The 27739-nt window shown below is 44.0% G+C and overlaps 1 protein-coding gene and 1 pseudogene across 2 annotated transcripts; one reads left to right on the top strand and one right to left on the bottom strand.

Annotated features, from left to right (window-relative positions):
• Window positions 1-54: 54 nt before the first annotated feature.
• On the top strand, window positions 55-27739 carry UBAP1L (ubiquitin associated protein 1 like). 2 transcript variants are annotated; one of them, XR_009541060.1, is made up of 7 exons: window positions 55-2063; window positions 7093-7164; window positions 8123-8414; window positions 19595-20209; window positions 22389-22595; window positions 24026-26456; window positions 27509-27556. XR_009541060.1 is itself a non-coding variant. In XM_060152019.1 (7 exons), the coding sequence occupies exons 3-7, from the start codon at window positions 8295-8297 to the stop codon at window positions 27641-27643; spliced, it is 1179 nt and encodes a 392-aa protein (XP_060008002.1). In that variant the 5' UTR covers window positions 61-2063; window positions 7093-7164; window positions 8123-8294; the 3' UTR covers window positions 27644-27739. The 2 variants fall into 2 exon arrangements, 1 of the variants encoding a protein (XP_060008002.1); XM_060152019.1 differs by having other exon boundaries at window positions 61-2063; window positions 26355-26456; window positions 27509-27739.
• On the bottom strand, window positions 5337-5438 carry LOC132504774 (U2 spliceosomal RNA; annotated as a pseudogene).

Genomic DNA, 27739 nt, shown 5'->3' with positions numbered 1-27739 from the left:
CGGGGGGTGGGATGTGGGGTGTGTTGGGGACCCCTGCTTTATAGGTTCAGAAAGAAAGACTTTTAAAAAATATATATTTACTTATTTTGGCTGCTCCGGGGGTCTTAGTTGCAACATGCAGGATCTTCGTTGGGGTGTGTGGGATCTTTTTAGTTGCTGCATGCGGGCTTCTTAGTTGCGGCATGCAAACTCTTAGTCGTGGCAGGCATGCGGGATCTAGTTGCCTGATCAGGGATCGAACCTGGGCCCCCTGCACTGGGAGCTTGGAGTCTTACCCACTGGACCACCAGGGACGTCCCAAGAAAGACTTATAGTAGTGTCTTTAATGAATTGTACTCCTGAGAATATGGACAGTATCATTGTAATCTTATCCTACAGTCTTTTTAATTGTGGAAAATTTCAAATATTAAAAAGTAAAGAGAATGGTATAATTTTTTTCATCATCTGGCTTCAAATAATGGTCAACTCTTGACCAATCTTGTTTTATCTGTACCCCTACCAATCACACTGGATTATTTTGAGGCAAATCTCAGATGCCATATTACTTCATAGGTGTTTATGTAGCTCTAAGACATTTAAAAAATTTAACCACTGCTATTATTGCACCTAAAGAAATGAATAACTCCTTAGTATCATCAAATATTCAGTCAATGTTTAAATTATCTCATAAATGTGTGTTTTACACTTTGTTCCAAATCAAGATCTGGATGCAATCTATGCATTGTTGTTGGTTGATGTGTCTCTTAAGTTTCTGATAACCCATAGGTCTCTCTTTCCTTCTTCCTATGTACTGTTGCACTTTCACTCCCTTGCAGTTTATTACTTGAAGAAATCAGATCATTTTTTTCCTAAAGAGTTCCCAGTCTGGATTTTGCTAACTGCATCCTTGTGATTACATGTTCCTCTATTCCTATAATATAATGATTAGACAGAGCTGTACTGTCTAATATGGTAGCCATGTATGGTTACTGGGGACTTGAAATTGAGTTTGAACTGAAATTGAGTTTGATTTGCCATGTACAATTACACATGTGGTTCACATGTTTCTATTGGACCACTCTGATCTAAAGGTTTGATGACATTAAGATCGGGATTTTCTGGCAAGAGTATTTCATAGACCTGGTGTGTACTCCGTTTAGGAGGACTAATTGGTTGTCTTAGTTTGTGATCTTAGCAGCCATTGACATTCAAGACCTAGACACACTCATTTGGATTTGCAAAATAGTGATCGTTTAATTATGCCCTTATTTCTTTAATTATCAGCTGGAATATACTAAAAGGAGAAACATCCCCTCATCAACTATTTGGTTACCCTGGGGTACAATTTGTATAGAAAAGGCAAAAAAATAAACACATGATTTTATTTACTAGTTTTCAAAATAATGAGGTAGTTCCATAGCATCCTCCAAAAGTTACCAGTGAATTTTTTTTAAGTATCATTATGAACTCAGATCTAAATGTATTTGTCTTTTAGTCCATTGTTTTTATCTTTTTTTATTGATTGCCTCACCTTTGGCCAGTGGGAGCCTCTTTTAACTCCACTCCTGAGTTCCCACTTAATCCCAGTATTCTGTTCCAAGTTTATCTTGCACATTTCCTATCCCTGACCTATACCTATATTCTCTATGTATTGAACATAAATTAATGAAAATAGAGAATTAAACTCTTTCAAAGACTAACTAGAAATGTGTTGATTCATCATGTCGTATATGCAAGAAATTTGTTTATCTTGACAAATTTCCAGGAGACCCTGGATATGTGAGAAACTCTAACAAAAGCGTTTATTTTTAAGAAATTAGGTAAATACAGGGAAGATTGGAAAATGAAAGAGATTAGTTGTATGTTAAATACTAAGAGTGTTCAACGGGAGTGCCTGAGTTTATGATGTCAAAGAATTTGCTACAGCCACCCAACTTAATCACTTTAAAACCATTCATGTTCCTATGTCCACGTGACTTTCGTGCAAGGATGTATCAAGAAGCTTAGCTGAGATTATACCATCTGTTGTAGCAATTCACTTCTACAAGTTTTGTCTACAAAGAAGCTATCCTGGGAATTACAAGGTAAGTACAAAATATGTCTTGTTCCATTCAAATAAGAATAATATATATAGAAGGAATGTGAATGCTGTGAAGTAGTAGCTGTGGTAGAATTTAGGAACTAGAGATTACATTTCCAAGCATTTCTAGCTAAGTTTTTTTAAAAAATTGCTTATAACAAATAAGCTGTTCCCACATAATTAACTTTTTCCTTTTGAGTGCACGCATCAGTAGATCCCGACTTGCCACACCTGGCTATCCATGAAGAATTTGTTTCCATTTGCTTTGTGGAATAAACTGGGTTTTTCATAGTCTCTGAAGCAAAGATTGAAGTCTTTGAGGCAATTGGTGTTAGAGTGGATTACTATGCAGAGCAGTAGACATTTTCCAACTTCCTTAACTCATTCTTGCCGGAATGTGGTTACCAGGATTTGAACAGTGTTCTTGGGAAATGATTTCTATTTACCATTTTCGAGGTACAATGTTAAATGTTGGAGACATAAAAAGGGGGCAAACAGACAGGATTCCTGCCCTCCTGCAGTTAGTGTAGAGTAGAGAAGCTTAATGATTATACAGATAATTAAAGTCAGTTATAATTGTGATAAGCACTACAAAGAAAAAGTACTTAGTCACAAATTTATATTTTTCACTGTTCAAATTTTTTTAAGTGCCTGTTGAGGCTCAGATAATTTGCTAATAAGTACAAGGGCTCTAATGGTGAGCAAAATACCAAATACTCCCTAATGCAGGTTTTGAGGGAGATAGATATTAATCCAACAATCATAAAAAATGTGCCAAGTGCTTTGAAGGAGAGCTACGGTTCCATTAGATTGATTAGGCCTCCCACCCTTTTTTTCCCTCAAACAGTGTTCTGTAATGCTTTTAGGTGAAATAATACAAAATATCTGTGTATCATATAGTAAGGGTAAGAATTCATTCAGTTTATGTATGTATATGCTAGGTCACAAAGTCAAATATATTTCATTCTGTGGGGCACAGTAGAAAAAAATCTTGAAAACCAACGTACTAGTTGGATTGATTCAAGTTTGGGTGTCAGGGAAAGCTTTTTTGAGGAAATGCTGTTTAGCAGAGCTCTGAAGAATTAACTAGTGGGAAGAGACAAAGAGGAGCATAGCAAGTATCTGGAGCAGCATCCACAAAGGCCCTCTGGGGGGCCAGGAGACCAAGGCAAGTTGAAGGCCATCATGGCTAGAGTAAGCAAGTGAAGGAGAAGGGGCCAGACACTGTAAGGCTTTAGAATCCCTTGTCAGGAGTTTACTTTTACTCTGAGAGTAGGTGGGAACCACTGGAGGCTTTTAAACAGTGGAAATGGCTTAGTTTGCTGTTTTGAAATGATCATTTTCATCCCAGTATGTGGAACAGAATCATAAGGCATGAGAGGATACATGGACATCAGTTGTCTGAGTGAGAGATAATGGGGGCTTGGATTTCCACGGTAGCAGTGGAGGTAGCATGAAATGGCTAGATTCCAGAGATTTAGGAGAGAAAACCTGGCAGGGATTTGAGATGGGTGGCAGTGAAGGAGAAGAAAGTATCAGGGGTGAGTCCCAAGCTTGTGTGCCCCTTAGATGTTCCTTGAGACAAGGAATACTGGAGGAGGAGGAGCAGTTTGGGGGAGGGGAAGATCAGAGTTCACTTTGGGTATGTTGAGTCTGAGGCACCCTTGAGACATCTTGGAGGACATGCCTCAAGGGCAGTTGTGTTGTGAGTTTGATCTTAGAAGAGCACTGGAGAATTTAATGTGTGAGTATTAGATTATTGAAGCTATGGGCAAGGATGAAGTCATTTTGGGAGGATAGTGGACACCTTTAGAAAATAATACTAGTGTCATTGTGGGGACTCCATGTAGACCAATTACTACAATCCCCACCTACCCAGCCCCTTGCCCCAGGCTCAGATGTGGCCATATGGGCACAGACCCATGGACTGCTGATGGAAAGGTCCTGGATTATGCAGTTTGTTGAAGCATGCAGACTGGCTTTCCTAATATCCCCATTGTCCCACCCTCACCCCATCCCTTCAGACCCCTTCAGGGCTTTCTCTGCCTACTGAATGGGATTAGCACTCAGCCTGAAGTTCAGCACCCTCCCCAGCTCCACCCCAATCTACCCCTTCGATCTTACTGCAGACAGCTTCTCAGCACAAAGGATATACTTGAGTCAAGCAGCTTGTCTCCCCCTCACTCTGCCCTGCCTCTGCTCCCTGGCTTAAGCTGTTCTCTCCCTGGAGTTATGCTCTCCACTCAGCCTTTTCCCTGCTCACAGGCTGTTCTCCCACCCTCCAGGGTCCAGATCAAGTCCCATCTTTCCTGAAGTTTCCCCAACCCCCCATAAGAACTAGAATATTCTCCTCCCTCTGAAGAATATCATCACTTAATGATCTGTACCTCTTATTTTGTATTTAGCAGATGCAGATGTGACCGTCATTTTAGAATATGTTCTAACTAGATCACGTCTTGCACTGTAGCCCTTGCTGCTATTAAGAGGTGTTTCCAGAATCCTCAAACTCTTAAATTACTCTAGAAGCAAGTATAATGCTGAGTAGAGAATATCTGTTAGGATGCAGGTGCTGGGGCAGAGGGAAGGAAGCAGGAGGCTGGCCCTGTACTTGCTCATTGGACAGGCAGTTCACACTTGGGACTCAGCACAACTGTGGTCCTTCCCCATAGCTAAGAATTCTAATGATAGCTGAAAATGTGAACAATAAATCTGAGAGTGCCAAAACTTCCTAACTTTCATGTATCCCCTACAACTCCCTACACTCAAAGGTCCCCTGTAGGAACAGGTTGATGGGGCAGATAACTTACTGATCACACTGAAAGCTGTCTGATCTTGTAGCATAAAGACTCAATGCCAATATGATGGGAAACTATCTCCCAACATGGGGTGGAGAAGCCTTTTGAGTCTTACATACAGTAAGACACTGACAAAAGAGGGCAGAGAGTAGAAATGAGGGAATTAAAGGATTTGCCCATCTGGCCTCATTTGACCTCTCTGCACTCAGATTATCGACTCTACCTCCTCACATGAGGCTCTCATGTGGGTGTGGTGATGACCCCAGTGACCCCGAACAGCAGGGCTTTGCACCATCCTGGTAGGGATGACATTGTGTTGAGCCAGGGAGCCACTCCCTGGTGTGGGCTCCCTGCTAAGCCCTGATTATTTGCAAAATGCCAGACTGTGGTCAGGAGTCTAGATTTAAGTGTATATTATAGGCAGTCATGAAATTGAATTATGTGAATGAGTTTTGCTTTGTTTTTTAAGGCAAGAATATTTAATGTGGTCTAAAATACATAAAAAAGCAAATCCCTGGCTGTTGTGAATATAATTAAACTAACAGCTACTACACTTGATCTTAGCCAAAAGGCTCAGAAGCTATGTGTGAATTTTTAATGCTTAGATTTCAGCTTTAGTAGATATTGTTGACTAATAATAATTGACTTTCTCACCAACAGTGCACGAGAGTTCCAGATATTCCACAACCTCATCAACACTTGATATTGTTAGGCTTTTAAAAATTTTAACTCTTCGTGTGTGTGTGTGTGTGCGTGTGTGTGTAGTGTTATCTCATTGTTTCATTTTGCAGTTCACTGATGACTAATGAGGTTAAACAACTTACATGTTTATTGGCTATTTGGATATTCTCTTTTGTGAGGTGCCTGTTAAAATCTCTTGCCTATTTTGGGATCTTTTTCTTATTGATTTGTAGAAGTTTTTTGCATATATTGGATATGAGTACTTTGTCAGATATGTGTGCTACAAATATCTTTTCCCCCTCTGTGATTTGCTTTTTCACTTAATGGTATGGTGATGAATGGAAGTTCTTAACTTTAATGTAACTCAATTTATCAGTATTTCCTTTATGGTTAGTCTTTTTTGTAACCTTTTATGAAATGTTTGCCTTTTCTAAGGCCATAAATATATTCTCCTATTTTATCTTCATGCTTTTTTTACCTTTCACATTTAGATGTACAGTCTATCTGAAATTGACCTTTGTTTATGATATGAGGTAGAGGTCAAGATTTTTTTTTTCTAGGTGAATATCCAGTTGGTCCAGAACCATTTATTTAAAAGACCTTCATTTTCCTACTGCTTTGCAGGGCCAGTTTTGTCATAAATCAAGGATCCATATATGTGTGGATCTGTTTCTGGACTTTTTTTTTCTGTTCTATTGGTCTCTTTGTAAGCTCTTATGTCAATACCACACTGTATTAATTGCTTTCACTTTAAACTAAGTCTTGACATCTGATAGTATAAATCTTCAACTGTGTTGCTTCTTCTTCATGATTGTCTTGGCTTTTCTTGGCCCTTTGCATTTTATTTAAATTTTAGAATTAGTTTGCCAATTTACACCAAAAAATGTGGTGGAATTTTGATACGTGGGATCTATAAATCAATTCAGGGAGAATTGATATATTTACAATATTGAGTCTTACAAGCCATGAACGTGGTATGTTCCTCCATTTAATCTAATGTTTTATAGTTTTCTGTGTAGAAGTCTTATAAATCTTGTGTTAGATTGAGTCCTAGGTAATTAATGCTAATGTAAATGGTATCAATCTCTAAAAATTCTTTAAAAATTTTTCTAAAAATTTTATTTTATATTGGAGCATAGTTGATTAACAATGTTGTGTTAGTTTTAGGTGAACAGCAAAGTGATTCAGTTATACATATACATGTATCTATTCTTTTTCAAACTGTTTTCCCATTTAGACTATTACAGAATATTGAGCAGCATTCCCTGTGCTAAACAGTAGGTCCTTGTTGGTTATCTGTTTTAAATATAGCAGTGTGTATATGTCAATCCCAAACTCTAACGAAATTTTTAAAAGATAACATTTATGTGGTTTGTTTTTTTTATGTAGAAATACAATAGATTTTTGTATATTGACCTTGTATCCAAAGACTTGCTAAATTACCTTACTATTCTTTTGGATTTTCTACATATAAATATGTGATCTAGAAATAATGGTGGGTTGGTTTCTTTCCAATCCTTATACTTTTGTTTTATTTTTCCCTCTCTTTTTGCACAGGCTAGTACCTCCAGTGCAGTGTTGAACAGAAGAGATGATGGGGACATCTTTGTCTCATTTCCAATCTTAGGGGTATATTTTAATATTTCACCATTAAGTGGGATGTTTGCTTTAAATGCTTTAGAGATTTTCTTTGTTAGGTTAAGGAAATTCTCTTCTATTCTTAAGTTGCTAAAAATGGTTTATTGTTTCTTAAAATCATGAGTGGATATTGATTTTATCAAGTGCTTTTTCTGCATCTATGGAGATAGCTAATTATACACTTTTTCATTTTTATTCTATTGATATTTATCTTTATTCCCATTGATTAATTTTGGAATGTTAATCCAGTCTCTCATTCCTGAAATAAACTCAACCTGGCAGTATTGTATTTTTCTATCCATAATTATTTTTGATAAGATTTTTGCATTTATTTTCATGAAATATCAGCCTCTAATCTTCTTGTCAGGTTTGGTTTTTTTTTTTAACATTAAAAAAAATTAATTAATTAATTATTTTTTGGCTGCATTGGGTCTTCATTGCTGCACACAGGCTTTCTCTAGTTGCGGCGAGCAGGGGCTACTCTTCCCTGTGGCGTGCGGGCTTCTCATTGCGGTGGCTTCTCTTGTTGCGGAGCACGGGCTCTAGGCGGGCAGGCTCAGTAGTTGTGGCTCGCGGGCTCAGTAGTTGTGGTGCGTGGGCTTAGTTGCTCCACAGCATGTGGGATCTTCCTGGACCAGGGCTTGAACCCATGTCCCCTGCATTGGCAAGCAGATTCTTAACCACTGCGCCACCAGGGAAGCCCCCAGGTTTGGTATTAAGGTGATGATGAAATCAAAACAAGTTAGGATGTATGCCTTCTTTTCTGGAAGAGTTTGTGTAGTTTGATATTTCTTTCTTAACCATTTGGGTGCAAACTTGATGAAATGCTTTAGAACTAGTGTTGCAAACCGTGTTTTGGGAAACAGTGGTCTAGAGAGCAAAACTTAAACATGAAATAGTCAGTTGCTGTCGGTTTGAATGCTCTTGTTTTATTCATTTCCTCCCTTAGGCAGCACGGGCCTTTCCCTTCCTGGCTCTGTGGGGCTCAGCGAAGTCACCACATAGGAGAGCAGTGAGCCATTTGAGACCTGAGCCTGGTCCTCAGGAATTCGCTCTCTCCTTGCCAGCAGGAGGCCTGCCCCAGCCCTGCTCAGCCATCTCCACCATCTTCCTCTGACAGAATGAATGCCCTGGATGGTGTCCCCTTCAAGGTGCCCAAGGGCTTTGTGATAGGCACAGAGCCCCTCCCTGGGCCAGAGCTCAGTGTCCCAGACTGCAGGGAGCTTCTGCTGGGTTCTATGGTAAGTATATCTCTCTTTCTGTCTTCTCATCCCTGGGTCTCTGGGTCTGATGCTGAGCCTCATTAGGTCCCTTGTTCCTTGATTTTAACTGGCAGCCAGTCCTGTTCTGGTATATTCTAGGAAGTTCGGAAATAACCCAAGAGGAAAAGATATTTCCTGAAGAAGGCTAGTGTCCTGGTGTTGGGGGCTATTTAGTGGGTCTTATTTTAAGTTTAGAATAACTGGAATGTTGCCTATATAGAGTAACTGAGAGTCGTAGCAAGGATGCTCCAATTCCTCTGTTCTCTATCAGCCTGCTGCCAATTCTAAAATTCCACCATTAGAATCACTTAGTTGGGCTAAGATACTATCTCCAGAATCCTCCATTAAAATGCAGACAGTTACATGGGACACATCAGAATGGATTACTATTCCACAGACCCAAAGCACATCTACCCTGGGGGCACCCTTGAGGCACCCCTTGCCCCACAGCTCACACACTGGGATATGCACCCAGTATATATGGTGGTATCACATACCCTCAGGATAAACATGATTATTTAACTTCCAAGTGAGTCAAATTTACTTGAAGATTTAGGAGGAAACCTATTGCATTTATATTATAACACAGATGTATCATGGGGTAGAAGGCAAAATTCACATGAATTTTTAAAAAAGGAAAGAAAAGGCTTGCAGAGAACTGTGGAGCTGGTGTTGGGTCTCTTGGGACTGAGTCCTCGGGCTCTTGTGTCCTCAGTCAGCGCTGTGTGGGCTAACTTTGTAGGAAAGTTTGAGGATCTAGTTCAGCTCTCATTCACTTTTGCATATGAGGACCTGAGGCTCAGAGAAGGGGAATGATTTGTCCAAAGATAGTGGCAGTGGCAGGACTAAAACCCAGGTCCTGACTCTAGATCATTTCCTGATAGCTAAGAGAAGGATTGGAACATGAGAGCCATCAGACTGATAATGTTCGAGGGCAAAAAAAAGGGTTGTGGGAAGTGAGGTGTAGAGAGCATAGTCCAGGAAGGAGAGGCCTGGGGAGGGTCAGGTAGAGAGGCATGAGTGGCCTCTGGGGACAGGAGCAGGAGACTTATCTGCAGACCCTGGAGTTGCACTTAAGCTCCTTAGGACCCAGAACAGAAATAAGCTTTGTAAAGCCCAGAGCACAGTGTCCAGTGACCCACGCTCTGTGGGGCAGGAGCTCTTGCTCTCCCCAGGCAGCCTGTGCTGTGGGCCCTCTGGCAGTAGAGCCTGTATTGTTGGGAAGAGGAACTTGCTTTACTAAACTCCAGGGGAGGTAGACTATCACAACTTTTCCCTCTCTGCTGGGCTCAAGGCAAGCTGGGAAGAGGCTATTCTGAAGGTTATTTCTCCTCGAAGCAGAAGTGTGTACCCTTCTGCCAAGTCTATGTCTAGTGTCCTAGCCCATGTGCTGGCCCCGGCTCTGCCTCCTGTTCTCAGGGTGGGCATCTGTACTCCCTTGTGCCTGTTTCCCTTCCTGAGCCTCCATTTCTTTCACTGCTGTGGCAAATAATCAAATAGAGACTCCAAGTATGATTTACAGCCTCTCCTGGTCAGTCTTCCAAATGTACTGGGCTATATTCCCAGTGTTTGGAACTTGAAACACATTTTCCCATAGCAACAATGTTATAGCTAGTAGTTAGATTATCAGATGAACCTGTAGTGGCCTAAGAGAAAAAAAGAAAAAAATAGCTACCATTTATTGAGCACCTGCTATGCACCAGGCCCATGCTAGGTGCTCTTTATACGTTCACTCTTCTCTCTCATTTTTATGACCCATTTAGCAGGTGGGTGTTCCTTCCCCATGGCACAGGAAACCAAAGTTTCCACCCAGGTGACCAACAGGGTCATGTGGCTTGTAAGTGACACAGCCAGGACTCCAACGTGATCAGACCCCAAAGCCCATGTCCACTCCCTGTACCCTACTGCCTTCCCAAGGAGCCTCAACAAGTCTGTGTTTTGTTGTTTCATCATAGTTTTATCATCCCTTTAATCAGAGTTAATTTCCCTTTTGTCAATTAAAATTTTTAGAAAGAAAATATATTCATACAGTTTGAAATGAAATACATATATATACATGTATATATATGTATATATAGGTATAGCACAAGGGTCAACAAACATTTTCTGTAAAGAACCAGATAGTAAAAACTGGCAATTACTTAACACTGCTGTTGTAGGGAGAAAGGGCCATAGACATTACAGAAAGTAGTGGATGGGTATGGCTGTGTTCCAATAACACTTTATTTATAAAAACAAGGTTGGAGGTCGGTTTGGCTCCCAGACAGTTTGCCTACCCTGAAAGAGTGAAAAGCCTTCCACTGACACCTTCCCATCTGTCGTGTCCCCACCTCACTGGTGACCTCTGTTACTCATTTTTTAAAATGTATTCTTCTGGAGATTCTTATGTGTGTATATAAAAGCAAATACAGCTATTTCCTCCTTTTTTACACCAAGGGTAGCATTTTATAGACACTGTTTGTCTTGATTTTTTTCACCTAATATATTTTAACACCTTCTATATCAATACATAGAAAGCTTCTTCACTTTGTTTTTCACTGTATTGCGTTAAATGAATACATCGTACTTTATTGAATGAATCCCCTCTTGATGGACACTTAGGTTCTTCCCAGTGTTTTGCCATTACAAACAATGCTGCAGGGAAAGACTATGCAGATGTCCTTTTGAATTGAAGTGTGTTGCCATATTGCTCTCCATAAGGGTTATATTGACTTACATCCAACCAACGCTCTACAAGGGGCCTATACCTCAGCTCCACTCCCCAACAGAGAGTCATAAGATTTTGGATCTTTGCCCAGGGATAGGCAAATCGTATCTCAGTGTAGTTTTATTTTGCCTTTCTCTTATCCTTAGTGAGGTTGAGCAGCTTTTCACGTGTTTAAGAGCCATCTGTATTCCCTTTTCTGTGGACTGTCCATATCTTTTGTCCATTTCCCTGTTGGGCTGTTGGTCTTTTTCTTATCTATTTCTAGGCACTCCTATATTAGTCTGTGTTATCAGAGCTGTTTTCCTTCCAGTTGTCATTTGCCTTTGACCTTGCTTATGGGGTATATTTGCCATGCAGATTTTCACATGTGCGTGTGTGTACTTTCATGGCTTCTCAATTTCAATTCAGAGAAATGTTTTCCCACTTGAGGTTATAGAGGATTTCTCTCCTGTTTTCTCCTAGTACTTTTATGGTTTCATTTCATAAAATTGAATCTTTGATCCTTTTGGAATTCACCCTCGTGTATGATGTGAGGATGGATCCAACTTTATTTCCTTTCAGCTGACTAACACCGTTTTTGACTAACACCATCTTCTTCCCATTGCTTGAGATGCCACCTTATTATTTACTAAGTCCCATAGATATTAATTTCTATTTCTGGACTTTCTGTTCTGTACCTTTAGTCTATCTGTGCCAGTGCCTTAGCTTTAATTATTGAGGTTTTATAATATATATTAACAGCTGGTAGGGCCAGTCCCCTTTATTTCTCTTTTTGTCCCCAGAGTTTTTCTGGCTATTCTTATTGGTTTGTTTTTCATATTGAAATTTAGAATCATCTTGCTTAGCTTCCACAAATCACAAGTGCTGGTATATTTTTTTCACATCTTTATTGGACTATAAATGCTTTACAATGTTGTGTTAGTTTCTGCTGTACAACAAAGTGAATCAGCTATATGTATATATATATCCCCGTATCCGCTCCCTCTTGAGTCTCCCTCCCACCCTCCCTATCCCATCCCTCTAGGTCGTCACAAAGCATCAAGTTGATCTCCTTGTGCTATGGAGCAGCTTCCCACTAGTCATCCATTTTACATTTGGCAGTGTATATATGTCCATGCTACTCTCTCACTTCATCCCAGCTTCCCCTTCTCCCCCTGTGCCCTCAAGTCCGTTCTATACATCTGCGTCTTTATTCCTGTCCTGCCACTAGATTCATCAGTACCGCTTTTTAAAATTCCATATATACGCGTTAGTATATGGTATTTGTTTTTCTCTTTCTGACTTACTTCACTCTGTATGACAGATTCTAGGTCCATCCACCTCACTACAAATAACTCAATTTCGTTCCTTTTTATGGCAGAGTAATATTCCAGTGCATATATGTGCCACATCTTCTTTATCCATTCATCTGTAGATGGACATTTAGGTTGCTTCAATGTCCTGGCTATTGTAAATAGTGCTGCAATGAACATCGTGGTACATGACTCTTTTTGAATTATGGTTTTCTCAGGGTAGATGCCCAGTAGTGGGATTGCTGGGTCATATGGTAGTTATATTTTTAGTTTTCTTAAGGAACCGCCATACTGTTCTCCATAGTGGCTGTATCAGTTTACATTCCCACCAACAGTGCAGGAGGGTTCCCTTTTCTCCACACCTCTCCAGCATTTACTGTTTGTAGATTTTTTGATGATGGCCATTCTGCCTGGTGTGAGGTTGTGGTTTTGATTTGCATTTCTCTAATGATTAGTGATGTTGAGCATCTTTTCATGTATTTGTTGGCCATCTGTATGTCTTTGGAGAAATGCCTATTTAGGTCTTCCACCCATTTGTGGATTGGCTTGTTTGTTTTTTCAATATTGAGCTGCATGAGCTATTTGTATATTTTAGAGATTAATCCTTTGTCAGTTGCTTCATTTGCAAATATTTTCTCCCATCCTGAGGGTTGTCTTTTCATCTTGTTTATGGTTTCCTTTGCTGTGCAACAGCTTTTAAGTTTCATTAGGTCCCATTTGTTTATTTTTGTTTTTATTTCCATGTCTCTAGGAGGTGGGTCAAAAAGGATCTTGCTGTGATTTATGTCATAGAATGTTCTGCCTATGTTTTCCTTTAAGAGTTTTATAGTGTCTGGCCTTACATTTAGGTCTTTAATCCATTTTGAGCTTATTTTTGTGTATGGTGTTAGGGAGTGTTCTAATTTCATTCTTTTACATGTAGCTGTCCAGTTTTCCCAGCACCACTTATTGAAGAGGCTGTCTTTTCTCCATTGTATATTCTTGCCTCCTTTATCAAAGATAAGGTGACCATATGTGCATGGGTTATCTCTGAGCTTTCTATCCTGTTCCATTGATCTATCTTTCTGTTTCTGTGCCAGTACCATACTGTCTTGATTACTGTAGCTTTGTAGTATAGTGTGAAGTCAGGGAGCCTGATTCTTCCAGCTCCATTTTTCTTTCTTAAGATTGCTTTGGCTATTCGGGGTCTTTTGTGTTTCCATACTAATTGTAAAATTTCTTGTTCTGTGAAAAATGCCATTGGTAATTTGATAGGGATTGCATTGAGCCTGTAGATTGCTTTGGGTAGTATAGTCATCTTCACAATACTGCTTCTTCCAATCCAGCAGTATGGTATCTCTCTCCATTTGTTTATGTTACCTTTGATTTCTTTTATCAGTGTTTTATAGTTTTCTGAGTACAGGTCTTTTGCCTCCTTAGGTAGGTTTATTCCTAGGTATTTTATTCTTTTTGTTGCAATGGTAAATGGGAGTGTTTCCTTAATTTCTCTTTCATTGTTAGTGTATAGGAATGCCAGAGATTTCTGTGCATTAATTTTGTATCCTGCAACCTTACCAAATTCATTGATTAGTTCTAGTAGTTTTTTGGTGGCATCTTTAGGATTTTCTATGTATAGTATCATGTCATCGGCAAACACTGACAGTTTTACTTCTTCTTTTCAATTTTTATTCCTTTTATTTCTTTTTCTTATCTGATTGCTGTGGCTAGGACTTCCAATACTATGTTGAATAATAGTGGCGAGAGTGGACATCCTTGTCTTGTTTCTGATCTTAGAGGAAATACTTTCAGTTTTTCACCATTGAGAATGATGTTTGGTGTGGGTTTGTCGTACATGGCCTTTATTATGTTGAGGTAGGTTCCCTCTATGCCCACTTTCTGGAGAGTTTTTATCATAAATGGGTGTTGAATTTTGGCAAAAGCTTTTTCTGCATCTATTGAGATGATCATATGGCTTTTCTTCAATTTGTTAATATGGTGTATCACATTGATTGATTTGCATATATTGAAGAATCCTTGCATCCCTGGGATAAATCCCACTTGATCATGGTGTATGATCCTTTTAATGTGTTGTTGGATTCTGTTTGCTAGTATTTTGTTGAGGATTTTTGCATCTATGTTCATCAGTGATATTTGTCTATAATTTTCTTCTTTTGTGATATCTTTGTCTGGTTTTGGTTATCAGGGTGATGGTGGCCTCATAGAATGAGTTTGGGACTGTTCCTCCCTCCACAATTTTTTGGAAGAGTTTGAGGATAGGTGTTAACTTTTCTCTAAACTTTTCTCTAAATGTTTGATAGAATTCGCCTGTGGAGCCATCTAGTCCTGGACTTTTGTTTGTTGGAAGATTTTTAATTATAGTTTCAATTTGGTTACCTGTGATTGGTCTGTTTATATTTTCTAATTCTTCCTGGTTCAATCTTGGAAGGTTGTACTTTTCCGAGGGTTTGTCCATTTCTTCCAGGTTGTCCATTTTATTGGCATAGGGTTGCTTGTCGTAGTCTCTTAGGATCTTTTGTATTTCTGTGTTTCAGTTGTAATTTCTCCTTTTTCATTTCTAATTTTATTGATTTGAGTCTTCTCCCTCTTCTTCTTGATGAGTCTGGCTAAAGGTTTATCAATTTTGTTTATCTTCTCAAAGAACCAACTTTTAGTTTTATTGATCTTAGCTATTGTTTTCTTTGTTTCTATTTCATTTATCTCTGCTCTGATCTTTATGATTTCTTTCCTTCTACTAACTTTGGGTTTTCTTTGTTCTTCTTTTTCTAGTTGCTTTAGGTGTAAGGTTAGAATATTTATTTGAGATTTTTCTTGTTTCTTGAGGTGAGATTGAATTGCTGGGAGCTTCCCTCTTAGAACTGCTTCCCTCTTAGAACTGCATCCCATAGGTTTTGGATCATCACGTTTTCATTGTCATTTGTTTCTAGGTATATTTTTATTTCTTCTTTGATTTCTTTCGTGATCTCTTGGTTATTTAGCAGCACACTGTTTAGCCTGCATGTATTTGTGTTTTTTACTGTTTTTTTTTCCTGTAATTGATTTCTAATCTCATGGTGGTGTTGTCAGAAAAGATGCTTGATACAATTTCAATTTTCTTAAATTTTCCAAGGCTTGATTTGTGACCCAAGATGTCATCTATTCTGGAGAATGTTCCGTGTGCACTTGAGAAGAAAGTGTATTCTTCCACTTTTGGGTGGAATGTCCTCAAAATATCAATTAAGTCTATCTGATCTACTGTGTCATTTAAAGCTTGTGTTTCCTTATTTATTTTCTGTCTGGATGATCTGTCTATTGTAAGTGAGGTGTTAAAAGTCCCCCACTATTATTGTGTTACTGTCAGTTTCTCCTTTTATGGCTGTTAGCATTTGCCTTATGTACGGAGGTGCTCTTATGTTGGATGCATAAATATTTATAATTGTTATGTTTTCTTCTTGGATTGGTTCCTTGATCATTATGTAGTGTCTTCCTTATCTCTTGTAACAGTCTTTATATTTTTATTTTTTAAAAACTTTTATTTATTTTTATAAATTTTTAAAATTTATTTTATTTATTTGTTTTTGGCTACATTGAGTCTTTGTTGGTGTGCATGGGCTTTCTCTAACTACAGTGAGTGGGGGCTACTCTTCATTATGGTGGCTTCTCTTGTGGAGCACGGTCTCTAGGTGCACAGGCTTCAGTAGTTGTGGCATGAGGGCTCAGTAGTTGTGACTCACAGGCTCTAAAGTGCAGGCTCAATCATTGTGGTGCACGGGCTTAGTTGCTCCACAGCATGTGGGATCTTCCCGGACCAGGGTTCAACCCCATGTCCCCTGCCTTGGCAGGCAGATTCTTAACCACTGCGCCACCAGGGATGCCCCCAACAGTCTTTATTTTAAAGTCTATTTTATCTGATATGAGTATCGCTATTCCAGCTTTCTTGTGATTTCTATTTGCATGGAATATTTTTTTTTCTTTTTTAAAAATAAATGTATTTATTTATTTATTTTTGGCTGCATTGGGTCTTCACTGCTGTGCATGTTCTTTCTCTAGTTGTGGCGAGCGGGGGCTACTGTTCATTGCGGTGCGCAGGCTTCTCATTGTGGTGGCTTCTCTTGTTGCAGAGCATGGGCTCTAGGCATTCAGGCTTCAGTAGTTGTGGCACGCAGGCTCAGTAGTTGTGGCTCACGGGCTCTAGAGCGCAGGCTCCATAGCTGTGGTGCACAGGCTTAGTTGCTCCACGGCATGTGGGATCTTCCTGGAGCAGGGCTTGAACCCATGTCTCCTGCATTGGCAGGCGGAACCTTAAACAGTGCGCCACCAGGGAAGTCCCCAACAGTCTTTATTTTAAAGTCTATTTTATCTGATACGATAATTGGTATTCCAGCTTTCTTTTGATTTCCATTTGCATGGAATATCTTTTTCCATCCCCTCACTTTCAGTCTGTGTGTGTCCCTAGGTCTGAAGTGGGTTTCTTGTAGACAGCATATATAAGGGTCTTGTTTTTGTATCCATTCAGCCAGTCTGTGTCTTTTGGTTGGAGCATTTAATCCATTTACATTCAATGTGATTATCGACATATATGTTCCTATTACCATTTTCTTAATTGATTTGGGTTTGTTTTTGTGGGTCTTTTTATTCTCTTGTATTTCCCACTTAGAGAAGTTCCTTTAGCATTTGTTGTAAAGCTAGTTTGGTGGTGCTGAATTCTCATAGCTTTTGCTCGTGATTTCTCTGTCAAATCTGAATGAGAGGGCTTCCCTGGTGGTGCAGTGCATAAGAACCTGCCTGCCAATGCAGGGGACACGGGTTCAATCCCTGGTCCAGGAAGATCCCACATGCTGCGGAGCAACTAAGCCCATGCGCCACAACTATTGAGCCTGTGCTCTAAAGCCCGCGTGCCACAACTACTGAAGCCCACATGCGTAGAGCCCATGCTCTGCAACAAGAGAAGCCACTGCAATGAGAAGCCTGTGCACCACAATGAAGAGTAGCCCCTGCTCGCTGCAACTAGAGGAAGCCTGTGTGCAGCAATGAGGACACAACACAGCCAAAAATAAAAAAATAAAATAATTTAAAAAAAAAGAGTCATTAGCCACCTTTCTTTAAAAAAAAATAAAATCTGAATGAGATCCTTGCTGGGTAGAGTAATCTTGGTTGTAGCTTTTCCTCTTTCATCACTTTAAATATGTCCTGCCCCTCCCTTCTGGCTTACAGAGTTTCTGCTGAAAGATCAGCTGTTAACCTTATGGGGATTCCCTTGTATGTTATTTGTTGCTTTTATATTTTTTCTTTGTACTTATTTTTTGATAGTTTGATTAATATGTGTCTCTGAGTGTTTCTCCTTGGATTTATCCTGTATGGGACTCTCTGTACTTCCTGGACTTGACTATTTCCTTTCCCATGTTAGGGAAGTTTTCAACTATAATCTCCTCAAATATTTTCTCAGACCCTTTCTTTTTCTTTTCTTCTGGGACTTCCATAATTTGAATATTAGTGCATTTAGTGTTGTCCCAGAGGTCTCTGAGGCTGTCCTCAATTCTTTTCATTCTTATTTCTTTATTCTGCTCCACAACAGTTATTTCCACCATTCTGTCTTCCAGCTCACTTATCCATTCTTCTGCCTCAGTTATTCTGCTATTGATTCCTTCTAGAGTATTTTTAATTTCAGTTATTGTGTTGTTCATCACTGTTTGTTTGCTCTTTAGTTCTTCTAGATCCTTGTTAAACATTCCTTGTATTTTCTCCATTCTGTTTCCGAGATTTTAGATCATCTTTACTATCATTACTCTGAATTATTTTTCAGGTAGGTTGTGAATTTCATCTTCATTTATTTGGTCTTGTAGGTTTTTAGCTTGCTCCTTTGTCATAACATATTTTTTTGTCGTTTCTTTCTTTCTTTTTTTTTTTTTATTTGGTGGATGGGGCTGTATTCCTGTCTTACTGGTTGTTCAGCCTGGGTCTTTGTATCCTTTTATTCCTTAAGTCCTGTTGACTGTCTCATTATCTCTCAGTCTCTTTCTCTCCATGACTGCCTCATCAGTTTTGAAGTTGTCTTTTTCACTCCTCTGTCCTTCACAACCCACTTATTTTGCTCCAATCTCTTTCTCTGTCCATTTATTCTGCACACAATTACAAATATGCCCTTGGGGCCAGAACTGCCTTGGGCCCTGAGAATACAGAGAGAAATAAGGTACACTCAGGGAGCCACACTTAGAACAGCTAAGTTATGTTCCTCTCTCCAACATAGGGTCATTCAGGGGTGGGAGGGGGCAGTGCCTGTCTGCCTTTCTGCCTCCCATTTTCCCCACACACACCACTTCCCCCAGCCTTAACTGGCCATCATTGAGCACTGAAATTGCCTTTTGAGAATATTTATATTTTTTAATGGAGTTTTATATTTCCAGTTCTAAATTTTAATGGTAGGTACCGGGAATATTTTATTTTTGCCTCATTTACAAACTCTCAATTTAGGTTATTTATGTGGGCTCCAGATTTATTTTTTAGTTGGCTTGATCTGTAGTGGAGAAAGCACCACAGTCAGATGGACAGAGGAATCCCAGCTCAACCACTCACCACTAATCTGACCACCAGCAAATCAAATTTTCTGAGCCTCATTTTGGTAATCTGGAAATAGGAATAACATTAGGACCTAGTAAGTAGAGTTCAACAAAAATTAGCAATTTTTACATTTCCTGGGCCCCAAAGTAACCTTGGATGGCAGCGAATGGGATGGGGGCAAGTACCACTCCACAGAGAGGTTGGCAGGCCTGGGCCGGCCTCCAAAGCCAACTGCTCAGTGACAAATGATTCTGGGCTCAAGTGAAAGCTTCTTTGCTAAGAACAAGTTTTGTTGGAGAATTTTTTTAAGCCCTTGTTGTTCAATTATATACTGAATGGCAAAGGGACTTAGATATTTGTTTTCACTGTTTCAGTCTATTAACCTATTCCTCACTTTGTCCTTCCTGCACAGTTTGCCGTTAAATTGTTATTGATATCCATCCACCCCAGTGCTAGCTAAAACTAAGGGTGAGGGTGGGCTGCGATGAATGCCTGGGGCTTAGAATCAGAAACTGTCCAGGCCTGGTGAGTCTATGCCTGAATAGGTTCCCCAGAGGCCAGAAGGTAGGGGTGCGCCCCCGGCCCTGGTTTGCCTGACGGAGCCTCATTCAGCCTTCTTTCCGCAGTATGACTTCAGCCTGGAGAGGAGGGCACTCTTCTGGGTGGAGGCTGTAGTCCGGGGACCCTGCCAGGTCCAGTGCGATGCCCCGGGGGCAGCTTCAGCCCCTCCCGCCTGGCTCTTGCTGGTCAGCCCTGAGCAAGGGCTGGAGCCCATGCCTGCCGCAGCGGAAGGTCCTGAGGCTAGACTGCAGGAGCATCCTGAGGAGGAAGAGGTGGAGGAGAAGGACCAGGATGAGGAAGAAGCCTTCTCTGCCATGGAGGAAGAGCCGGATCCCTGCAGCCCCCAGCCCAGCTCCTCAGCGAGCCCCAGCCTGAACCAACACCGGTGCTCGCTGGACGTGCTGCGCGACGTGAGGTCGGAGCTGGCCGGGGCGCGGCGGCGGCTCTCTGAGTGCAGGCTGGCCGCCCGCCCCCGCAGTCTCCTGCACCGCATCCGCCACCGAGCTCTGAGCCTCTGCCCTGGCCCCACGTCACCCCTGGGCCCGGCACTCCCGCTCCCCAGCGCCCCAGTGCCACCCCCGGGCCCCGAGCCATCGCTCCCCAGCACCCCTGCGCTGCCCCCGCGGCCCTCCACGGCTGGCGATGTGCCCCCGCTGCGGAGCCACAGGCCCGTGGTTGCGGTAAGGAAACTGCCCCCTTGGCCGAGGCCACATCTCAGCAGTGAGGCCCCCGCAGTCTGGGTCTCCGGCCTGGTTCGAAGCCTCGGTCCCCTCCTCTCCGTGCGCCTCCTCCCTACCTGCTCTCACCTGACCCTATACCATGCAGTCCTTCCTGTGGCCCTTTGCCTAGAATATTCCCTGCTCATAGGTCCCTAATCCCTGTTTCTCACTGTGCCTTCTTTGCTTCTATTAGGGTGCATGTCACAATAACTGTAGTTACCCAATATCTGTCTGTCTCTTCCAGTGGAATATGATTCTTCTAGGGCAGCGACTGGATCGCATTTATGTTTGTTTCCACAGCACCCAGCAGCACACTTGGCCCATAGGGGGTGCTCAGTGAATGTCTGTTGAATCAGTGAATGTGGCTCAGATCTAGGGCTTCCCACCCAGCAAGGCTTACTGTAGGATGAGTGAGGGGAAGGCTCAATCAAGGAATATTCACTGTACAGTTACTTCCTTCAAGAGACTGGGTTGGAAGAGACCAGGTCAAACGCACAGGACAAGGAGAGTTGGGCAAGGAAGTGTGAGACAAGGCAGCACACTGTACAGTGGGAGGAATCAGGTATTGAGAGAGAGGTGAGGGTTGCTGCAGGATGGGAAGGCTTCAGGACAGAGGATGTGTACCAAGAAGAACTGGGAGCAGATATGAACATATGGTGAAGCCAATGAAGCCTAAGCCTCAGGCCCCTCACTAGCTCCTTCCAAGGCCTTGTACCTAGTTTTATATCTGTAACTGTGTCTTTTTTCTTTAAGTGGTCCAGATTGTGTAAGTATCAAACTCCACAAAACCTGGATCTGGAACAGATGGGTTAGGTCAGGATTAGTAGCAGGAGGTGGCAGTTAGGCACAGCTTTCTTCCCCCCAGCAGTTCCACAGTCAGGCCAGGAGATGCAACAGAATAAGGCCAAGGTGAAATTAAATCCAAAAGACAGATTCAAGGTCTGGCATTTCCCACTCACTGCTGTGTGAGCTTAGACAAGTCACTGAACTGCTCTGAGCCATCTCTTCTCTACCTGTAAAGTGGGCAGCAACCCCTCACACAGTTATTTAGAGCGAACAGAGAAGAGACTGTGTAAACTGCACAGGCCACGCCCACATCACGGACTAGCTGCCGATGCCAGGATGGCTCTTCCCTGGTCCCAATTAAATTTAACTCTAGCAACAATCCTACAGCGGGGTTGGGGGGAGGATGGGGCAGATGTTCTGAAGGGGAGGAAACTGAGGCAGAGAGCAGGTAAGAATCTTTTTCAAGGTCACAAGAGTAGACTCAAATCCTAAGATTTGCATGTTTTTCACCTGGGGTAAAGAGCAGATCCTAGGATGAGGTCATAGCAGGGAAACCCCTGAGAAGATGAGGATGGGTGGGGAATTCACATGTCACATGCACTCTGCTCCTGAAGTCAGGGCAGCAGCTAGGCTTTTCTTGGGGAGGAGGGGACAGGGCGGTATGTTCGGGGTTAGCAGATGGATGCTTCTTCATGGGGGACGGGTTAGGGGTGATGCCAGCCAAACCAATTGAAGCCACCCTCCTTAGTCCAGGGTCTGTGTGGGTTTCCCCAACACCACAGCTGTACCCAGTTCCTACCCTACTCCATGCCCAGCCAAGCCCCAGCCAGCCAAACTCAAGAAGGAAGATCTGGCTGGGAAGATCACCCCTGCTTCCCCCTTACTAAGGTTTGGGGTAAAGAACCCTGGATTTGATTCTGAGTAGGGTTCAGGTCCCAAAAGTGTGTTGCTTACCAGGTCATTAAGTTGTCTGAACCTTGACTTCAATATCTGTAAAATAGAATGAGCCTATCATATTTCTCTTTCAGGGTTGTTTTAAGCAGTAAGTATTATCTACTGGCAGTTTCTGTATGCCAGGCCCTTTGCTAATCAGTTTTCTCACCTTGTCTTATTTAAGCCTTGTAATAACCCTGTGAGGTATCTGGTATAATTGCATCCACTTTACACATGAGTAAACTGAGTAAACAGTGGAGAGCTGGGATTTGAATCCAGGTCTGCAGGACTCCAAGCTCCTCACAATATTAGCCCCTACACTCTGTAGAGAGGGTGATACATAAAGGCATCTTTAAAAATGTCCTGCCTAGCCAGCTGTCACCTCCATGGTAACTGACACATCCACTTGTCTGTGTTTCAGTCCCTCAGCCCGCATACCTGCCTGCCACCTCCTGGGCAGGTGCCCCAGCCTCTCGCCACCCACAGATTGCACCCTGATTCTGCTGATTTGCTGTCCGCCCTGAGCCAGGAGGAGCAAGACCTCATCGGGCCAGTGGTCGCCCTGGGGTATCCCTTGCACAGGGCTATCATGGCTCTACAGAAGACTGGGCGGCAGAGCCTGAGCCAGGTGAGTGGAGGACCCAGAACTGGGGGGCTGTGGAGCTGGAGCCCAGTGAGTGGCCACGCTCTTTTTATCTTCAACTTGAAGATATTTTATGTTTTTCTCTAGAGGCAGAATTTCATCTTGGAATCAATTATTGGGGGTTGTGAGCAAGTTTCTAGACCCTAATGCTACCACCTCCATAGGAGTTTATCAGGAATCCCCATACCTACTTGGGGAGTCTCAATATTCTACTCCTGTCCCAGTCTCTGCCCCAGATACAGAAGACTGGAGCTTTGGGCAGCCACAAATCTCTCCAGAGCTGCCCAATAACACTTTCTGCAGCAGGAGAGATGTTTTATTCCTGTGTTGTCCAATACAGTAGCCACTAGCTATGTGTGGTTACTTGAAATGTGGCTAGTGTGACTGAGAATTTTAATTGATTGTAATTAATTAAAATTTAAAGGTAAATAGCCACATGTGGCTACTGGCTACCATATTGGATAGCACAGCTCTTACCACTTCCCTCAACAGTTTATCTGTACCCATATCCATCTCTCTCTCTTTCCGTCTACCCATCCATCAATCTAGTCATCAGTATTTGCTGGGCACTTCTTGGGTGTTTAGATGCAGCTAGGAGCTATGGGGAAAACCAGTATTGTAGGTTAGGTTCCCCAGGAAGCAGACTCCAATGGAGTTTGGCATACAGGATATTTATTAAGGAGACCCTTGGGAACAACTTCTGGGTAAGGGAAATGACAGAAGCAAGGATGGGTAGAGGGAGAGGTTGAGCTTTGTAGACACAGTGAAAGCCAACTCCACAGCTTGGAAGCACATATGGCCCTTCAGAGTTGTCCTAATTGGGGATGAGATGGTCAGGCCTTCATACTTCTGCTTCAGTCAGTCACCGTTGTGGGAAGAGGGTGACTTGAGAGAAGTGATTCTCTGTAGCTAAGGCAGTTCCTGAAGAGACAGATAGTTTCTGTGTGAGAACCTTCCAGGGCAGCACCTTAGGCTGATCTGAGATTTAAGAAGTTGCCTCCACCTTCAGCTGCCGCTGAAAAGCCAGGACCTTGGCCAAGAAGCTGTCCAGGAGGGCTGTGAGGGGCCAAGTCCATGGTAGGGACTCTGACATGCCTCTTCAGTCCCTCCAGACCCTGTGACAAGGCTGGGGTCTCAGGCCATCACTGTGGGAGTCTGAAGGTTAGCTGGAGGCAGCACAGGGCACTGGCCTCCCTGTGGGTGATCTGGGAGAATCTCACTGCATCAGGAACGTTGTGTTTCCAGACATAGACTGACCACCTGCCTGGTGAGTCTTCTCCCAGTGAGCAGTCAGGGGCCAGGCACTAAGGGGTGGGCCTGAAGGGCCATTGGATGACTTCATCTATCCTCCCCCACCAAGTTAGTATTCCTCTCTGTTCTGTGAAGCTCCACCATTAACTGAGCATCTCCTTTAGGTTCACAGCCCTTCTCCCTTTGAAAGACAAACACTACAGTAAATCGTTTTGAAAAGAGATGAACGACGGATGGTCCAGGAGGGGGGGCATCAGGTGATAGAGACAGGGCACTTGGAAGAAAGAAGGAGAGAGGAAGAGATACAAAAGATAAGCTTTGTCCATCACCCCTTCCCTCCTTCCACAAGGATCGATGTGCCTACTGACTGCCTGCAGGACAGGTGTGGGTGGCATGTGTGAGGGTCCATAGGCCGGGCCCAGACTTGCCATGGGACTCTAGGCACATCAGGTCCCCTCTTTGAGCCTCACTTTCCCCATTCACAGAATGGAGGGGAATATGTGTTTATAATCAATAACTGCTGGAGGGCCCATCCTGGAGTCTGATGGTGACATCCTCACCTACTGTGGGGCCTGAGATAGGCCTGGTAACTGACCAAGATAGAGAATCCTTACAAATGCAGATTCTCAGGACCTACTTTGCAGAGTCCCAATCAGTGGATCTGGAGTGGGCCCAGGGCCCTATCATTTTAAAAGATCTGCAGATGGTTCTGATATGCATGGTTCTGATACGCAGCCTGGCTTGGGTCTACTAGTGTGGACTGAGTCAGAGATTCTCAACCTTGGCTGCACACAGGAATCACCTGGAGAGCTGTAAAAGTCCCAGTGCCCAGGCTGCCCCCCTGACCAGTCATATCAGGGCCTCTGGAGGTGAGCATCAGCAGTTTATGGGTAGTGATACTGAGGCACCAGTAGTTTTAAGGCTCCCAGGTAGCTACAGTCAGCACCAAGGCTGAGAACCTTTGCTGTCGATGAACCAAGAGGTGAAGGGAGCATCCCCCATCTACCCTGCCCCTGTTTTCACCTTCGGAAACGCTGTCTACTTTCAAGCCAGCTCAAAGCCCCTCCTCTAGCAGCTAGCCTCCCGATGGACAAGGCACTGGCCAAGAGGTCAGGTGATCTGAGCCCTAGTCCTGGGACCTGGGGCGAGCTGCCCGACCTGCCTAGACTTCAGTTTTCCCAACTGTGCAAGGAGAACTTGGTTGGGTGGTTTTCAAAATGTGCCCAGAGCAGGGTCCCTGAGGTGGGGGCACTGGACTCTGGGCTTCCTCCACCTCCTGCCCACAGTTCTCCCAGAGCAGCTTCAACCTTACCCTGTTACTGTTGAAGCCCCCTGGTGCTTGGACAGTTCAGAAGCTAAAACAGTTTGAAAACCATTAGTCTATTATGATCTGTGTTTTCTGCCCAGTTCTGAAGGTCTGCAGAAACCTGACCTGTTTCTCCTCCACTTATACCCATAATTCTAAATCCTGCTTTGATCTGCCCAGCACTCATGTTTTCCTGTATCTGGTTTATCGCCCCCACTGAGCTGTAAGCTCCCGGAAGGTAGTTCTTAATTCATTTTATAAACACAGCATACATTTATTGAGCTCCTTCTGCCTGCCTGCCATGCTGGGTTCTAGGAACACAGTGGTGAACAAGACTGACACAAGTCTTCCCTCATGGAACAAAAAGCAGATGAGAAAGACAGTAGAGCAATTACAAAGCTGTATGTGAGGGGAAGCATGGGGTGCTGTGGGAGCACCTGGTGGAGATGGGGGGTGGTGAGAGGCTCCCCAGGGAAGAGGAGTGAGGCTGGCCTTGGCCTTGGAACTGGATGTGCTGGAGTCTGGGGGTGCTGAGGGAGCAGCTGGGCTGCTGACAGAGGTAAGCTGGCCACTGAACCTGGGTTGGGAGGCAGCACTTTATCCTGAGGGCAAAAGTAGCCCCTGATGGCTAGGCAGGGAGTGGCTGGAAGAGATGTTCCACCCTGTGGGTCCTCCACTGTCCCCTCCCCTTTCCAGCGCTGGTGCAGGACTGTTGCAGAGAGTGGGGCCCACGGGGTCCTGGATGGCAAAGATGTTATGTGTCTGGCGGTGGGTGGGGTGCACAGCTGTGGGTGGGAGAGGAGGTTGTCTTCTCGCAGGTGGGTGCGCACCAGGGAGGGTAAGCATCCTGAGTGGGTGGTGGGTAGATACCCGTGTTTGAGCCCTGGCCTATTCCCCACTTAGGTTCTGGGAACACCTTAGCCCATCCTGACAGCCTTCTTCCTGGATTCCAGCCCCCAGCTTGGGACAGTTGGTGAGGCTTTGCTGTTCACCTGTCCCCAGGGGAGGCCTCTGACCCTCTTCTGTTGGTTCATGGGTCTGTGGGGCCACGTTGTGTGTGGCAGGTTGCCCAGTCAGCCTGGCCCTGAGCTCAGCCTTAACGAGGCCCTTGGGTGCCTCCTCCACCCCATCTGCTGCCCCTGCCACCCCTCTTAACCTCCTTCCCTCTGTGCCCCTTTCCTGCCCAGTTTCTCAGCTACCTTAGCGCCTGTGACCGGCTATTGCGACAGGGCTACGAGGAAGGCCTGGTGGATGAGGCCATGGAGATGTTCCAGTTCTCCGAGAGCCAGGTCAGCAGGGCTTCCAGCCTGGGCCCCCGGGGAGGGGAGGTGTGGGGTGCACACATGAGCCTGGTGTGCTGGGGAGAACCAGTGCCAGAGCCAGCCTGGGGGCCACAGGAGACAGCCTGCTTGCTCAGCCCTGGGGAGAAGGAGACAGCCCAGAGAGATGGGACACAGGGAAGGCAAGAGGACCCAAGGGGAAGGGGAAGGGGTAAGGGAAGGGGAAGGGGTAATGGAAGGGGAAGGAGTAGGGGAAGGGGAAGGGATAGGGTAGGGGAGGGGGAAGGGGAAGGGGAAGGGGTGGGGAGAAAGCAGGAGGGAGGGCTTTAGTGTTATTTAACTGAATCAACGCAACAAACATTGACTTTCACTCCTTGTCAGACACCCAGACAGGAGCCAGATAGGTAGCAGAAAGGTGCTTGAACTCTGTGCTCGGGAGTGTGCCACCTACCTGGAAACCCAGAATGCATGTGGCTGTGGTCCCAGTAGGAGGACATTCTAAGTGCCTGATGAATGTGACCTGTCCACAACTGGCAGTTGGCTCAGGCCAGCAGTCTTCACAGAGGCTGAGGGAGGGATGCAGGGGTGAGAGAGATGCTGAGGAGAGGAGTGGGGAGGGGCAGGGAAGTTTCAAGCACTGGGGCCGGAGGAGGAAGGCAGGCAGAGGCTGTGCTGTGTGAGACCTTGGCAGGGTTTGGGGCCTGGACAGAGACCCTGCGCTGTGCATCCTCTGGGCACCAGTATGCAGCCTTCCTCTTCCTGCCTCAGCGCAGCACCCGAGCACAGGGAGTCAGGAGTGAGCCAGAGTGGGGAAGGAAAGCCGCACAGAGAGAGCTGGCAGCCTGGCTGGGCTCCCCTTCCTTGGCACAGGAAGGGAGGTTTGAGCCCATGTCACTGAGGTACAGGAAAACCACAGGTGCTGCCCAGGATCAGGCTCACCTGGCCTGTGGGGGTCACAGCTTTCTGAGGGTATGTACAGTGGCCACCTGGGAGGGGGCTCCCCAGGGCAGAGGTCCAGCCTCACAGAGTCCCCCACGCCCTCTCTGCCTCCTGTTCCTCAGGCAGGGGAGTTCCTGCGCCTCTCAGAGCAGTTCAGAGACATGGGCTTCCAGCAGGACCGGATCAAGGAGGTGCTGCTGGTCCACGGCAACCGCCGTGAGCAAGCCCTGGAGGAGCTGGTAGCCTGCGCCCAGTGACCCTGGACGCACCTCGCGGCGCCCACGCATCCCTGGCAGTCCCTCCTGACTGTATTATGAAGACCACATAAGAATAACAAATTGATGCATACTCGT

Source organism: Lagenorhynchus albirostris, chromosome 1 (genome assembly GCF_949774975.1).
Source record: "Lagenorhynchus albirostris chromosome 1, mLagAlb1.1, whole genome shotgun sequence".
Classification (NCBI taxonomy): Eukaryota; Metazoa; Chordata; class Mammalia; order Artiodactyla; family Delphinidae; genus Lagenorhynchus; species Lagenorhynchus albirostris.
The sequence above is the reverse complement of the archived record's forward strand: the minus strand, read 5'-3'. Positions and strand labels throughout refer to the sequence as shown.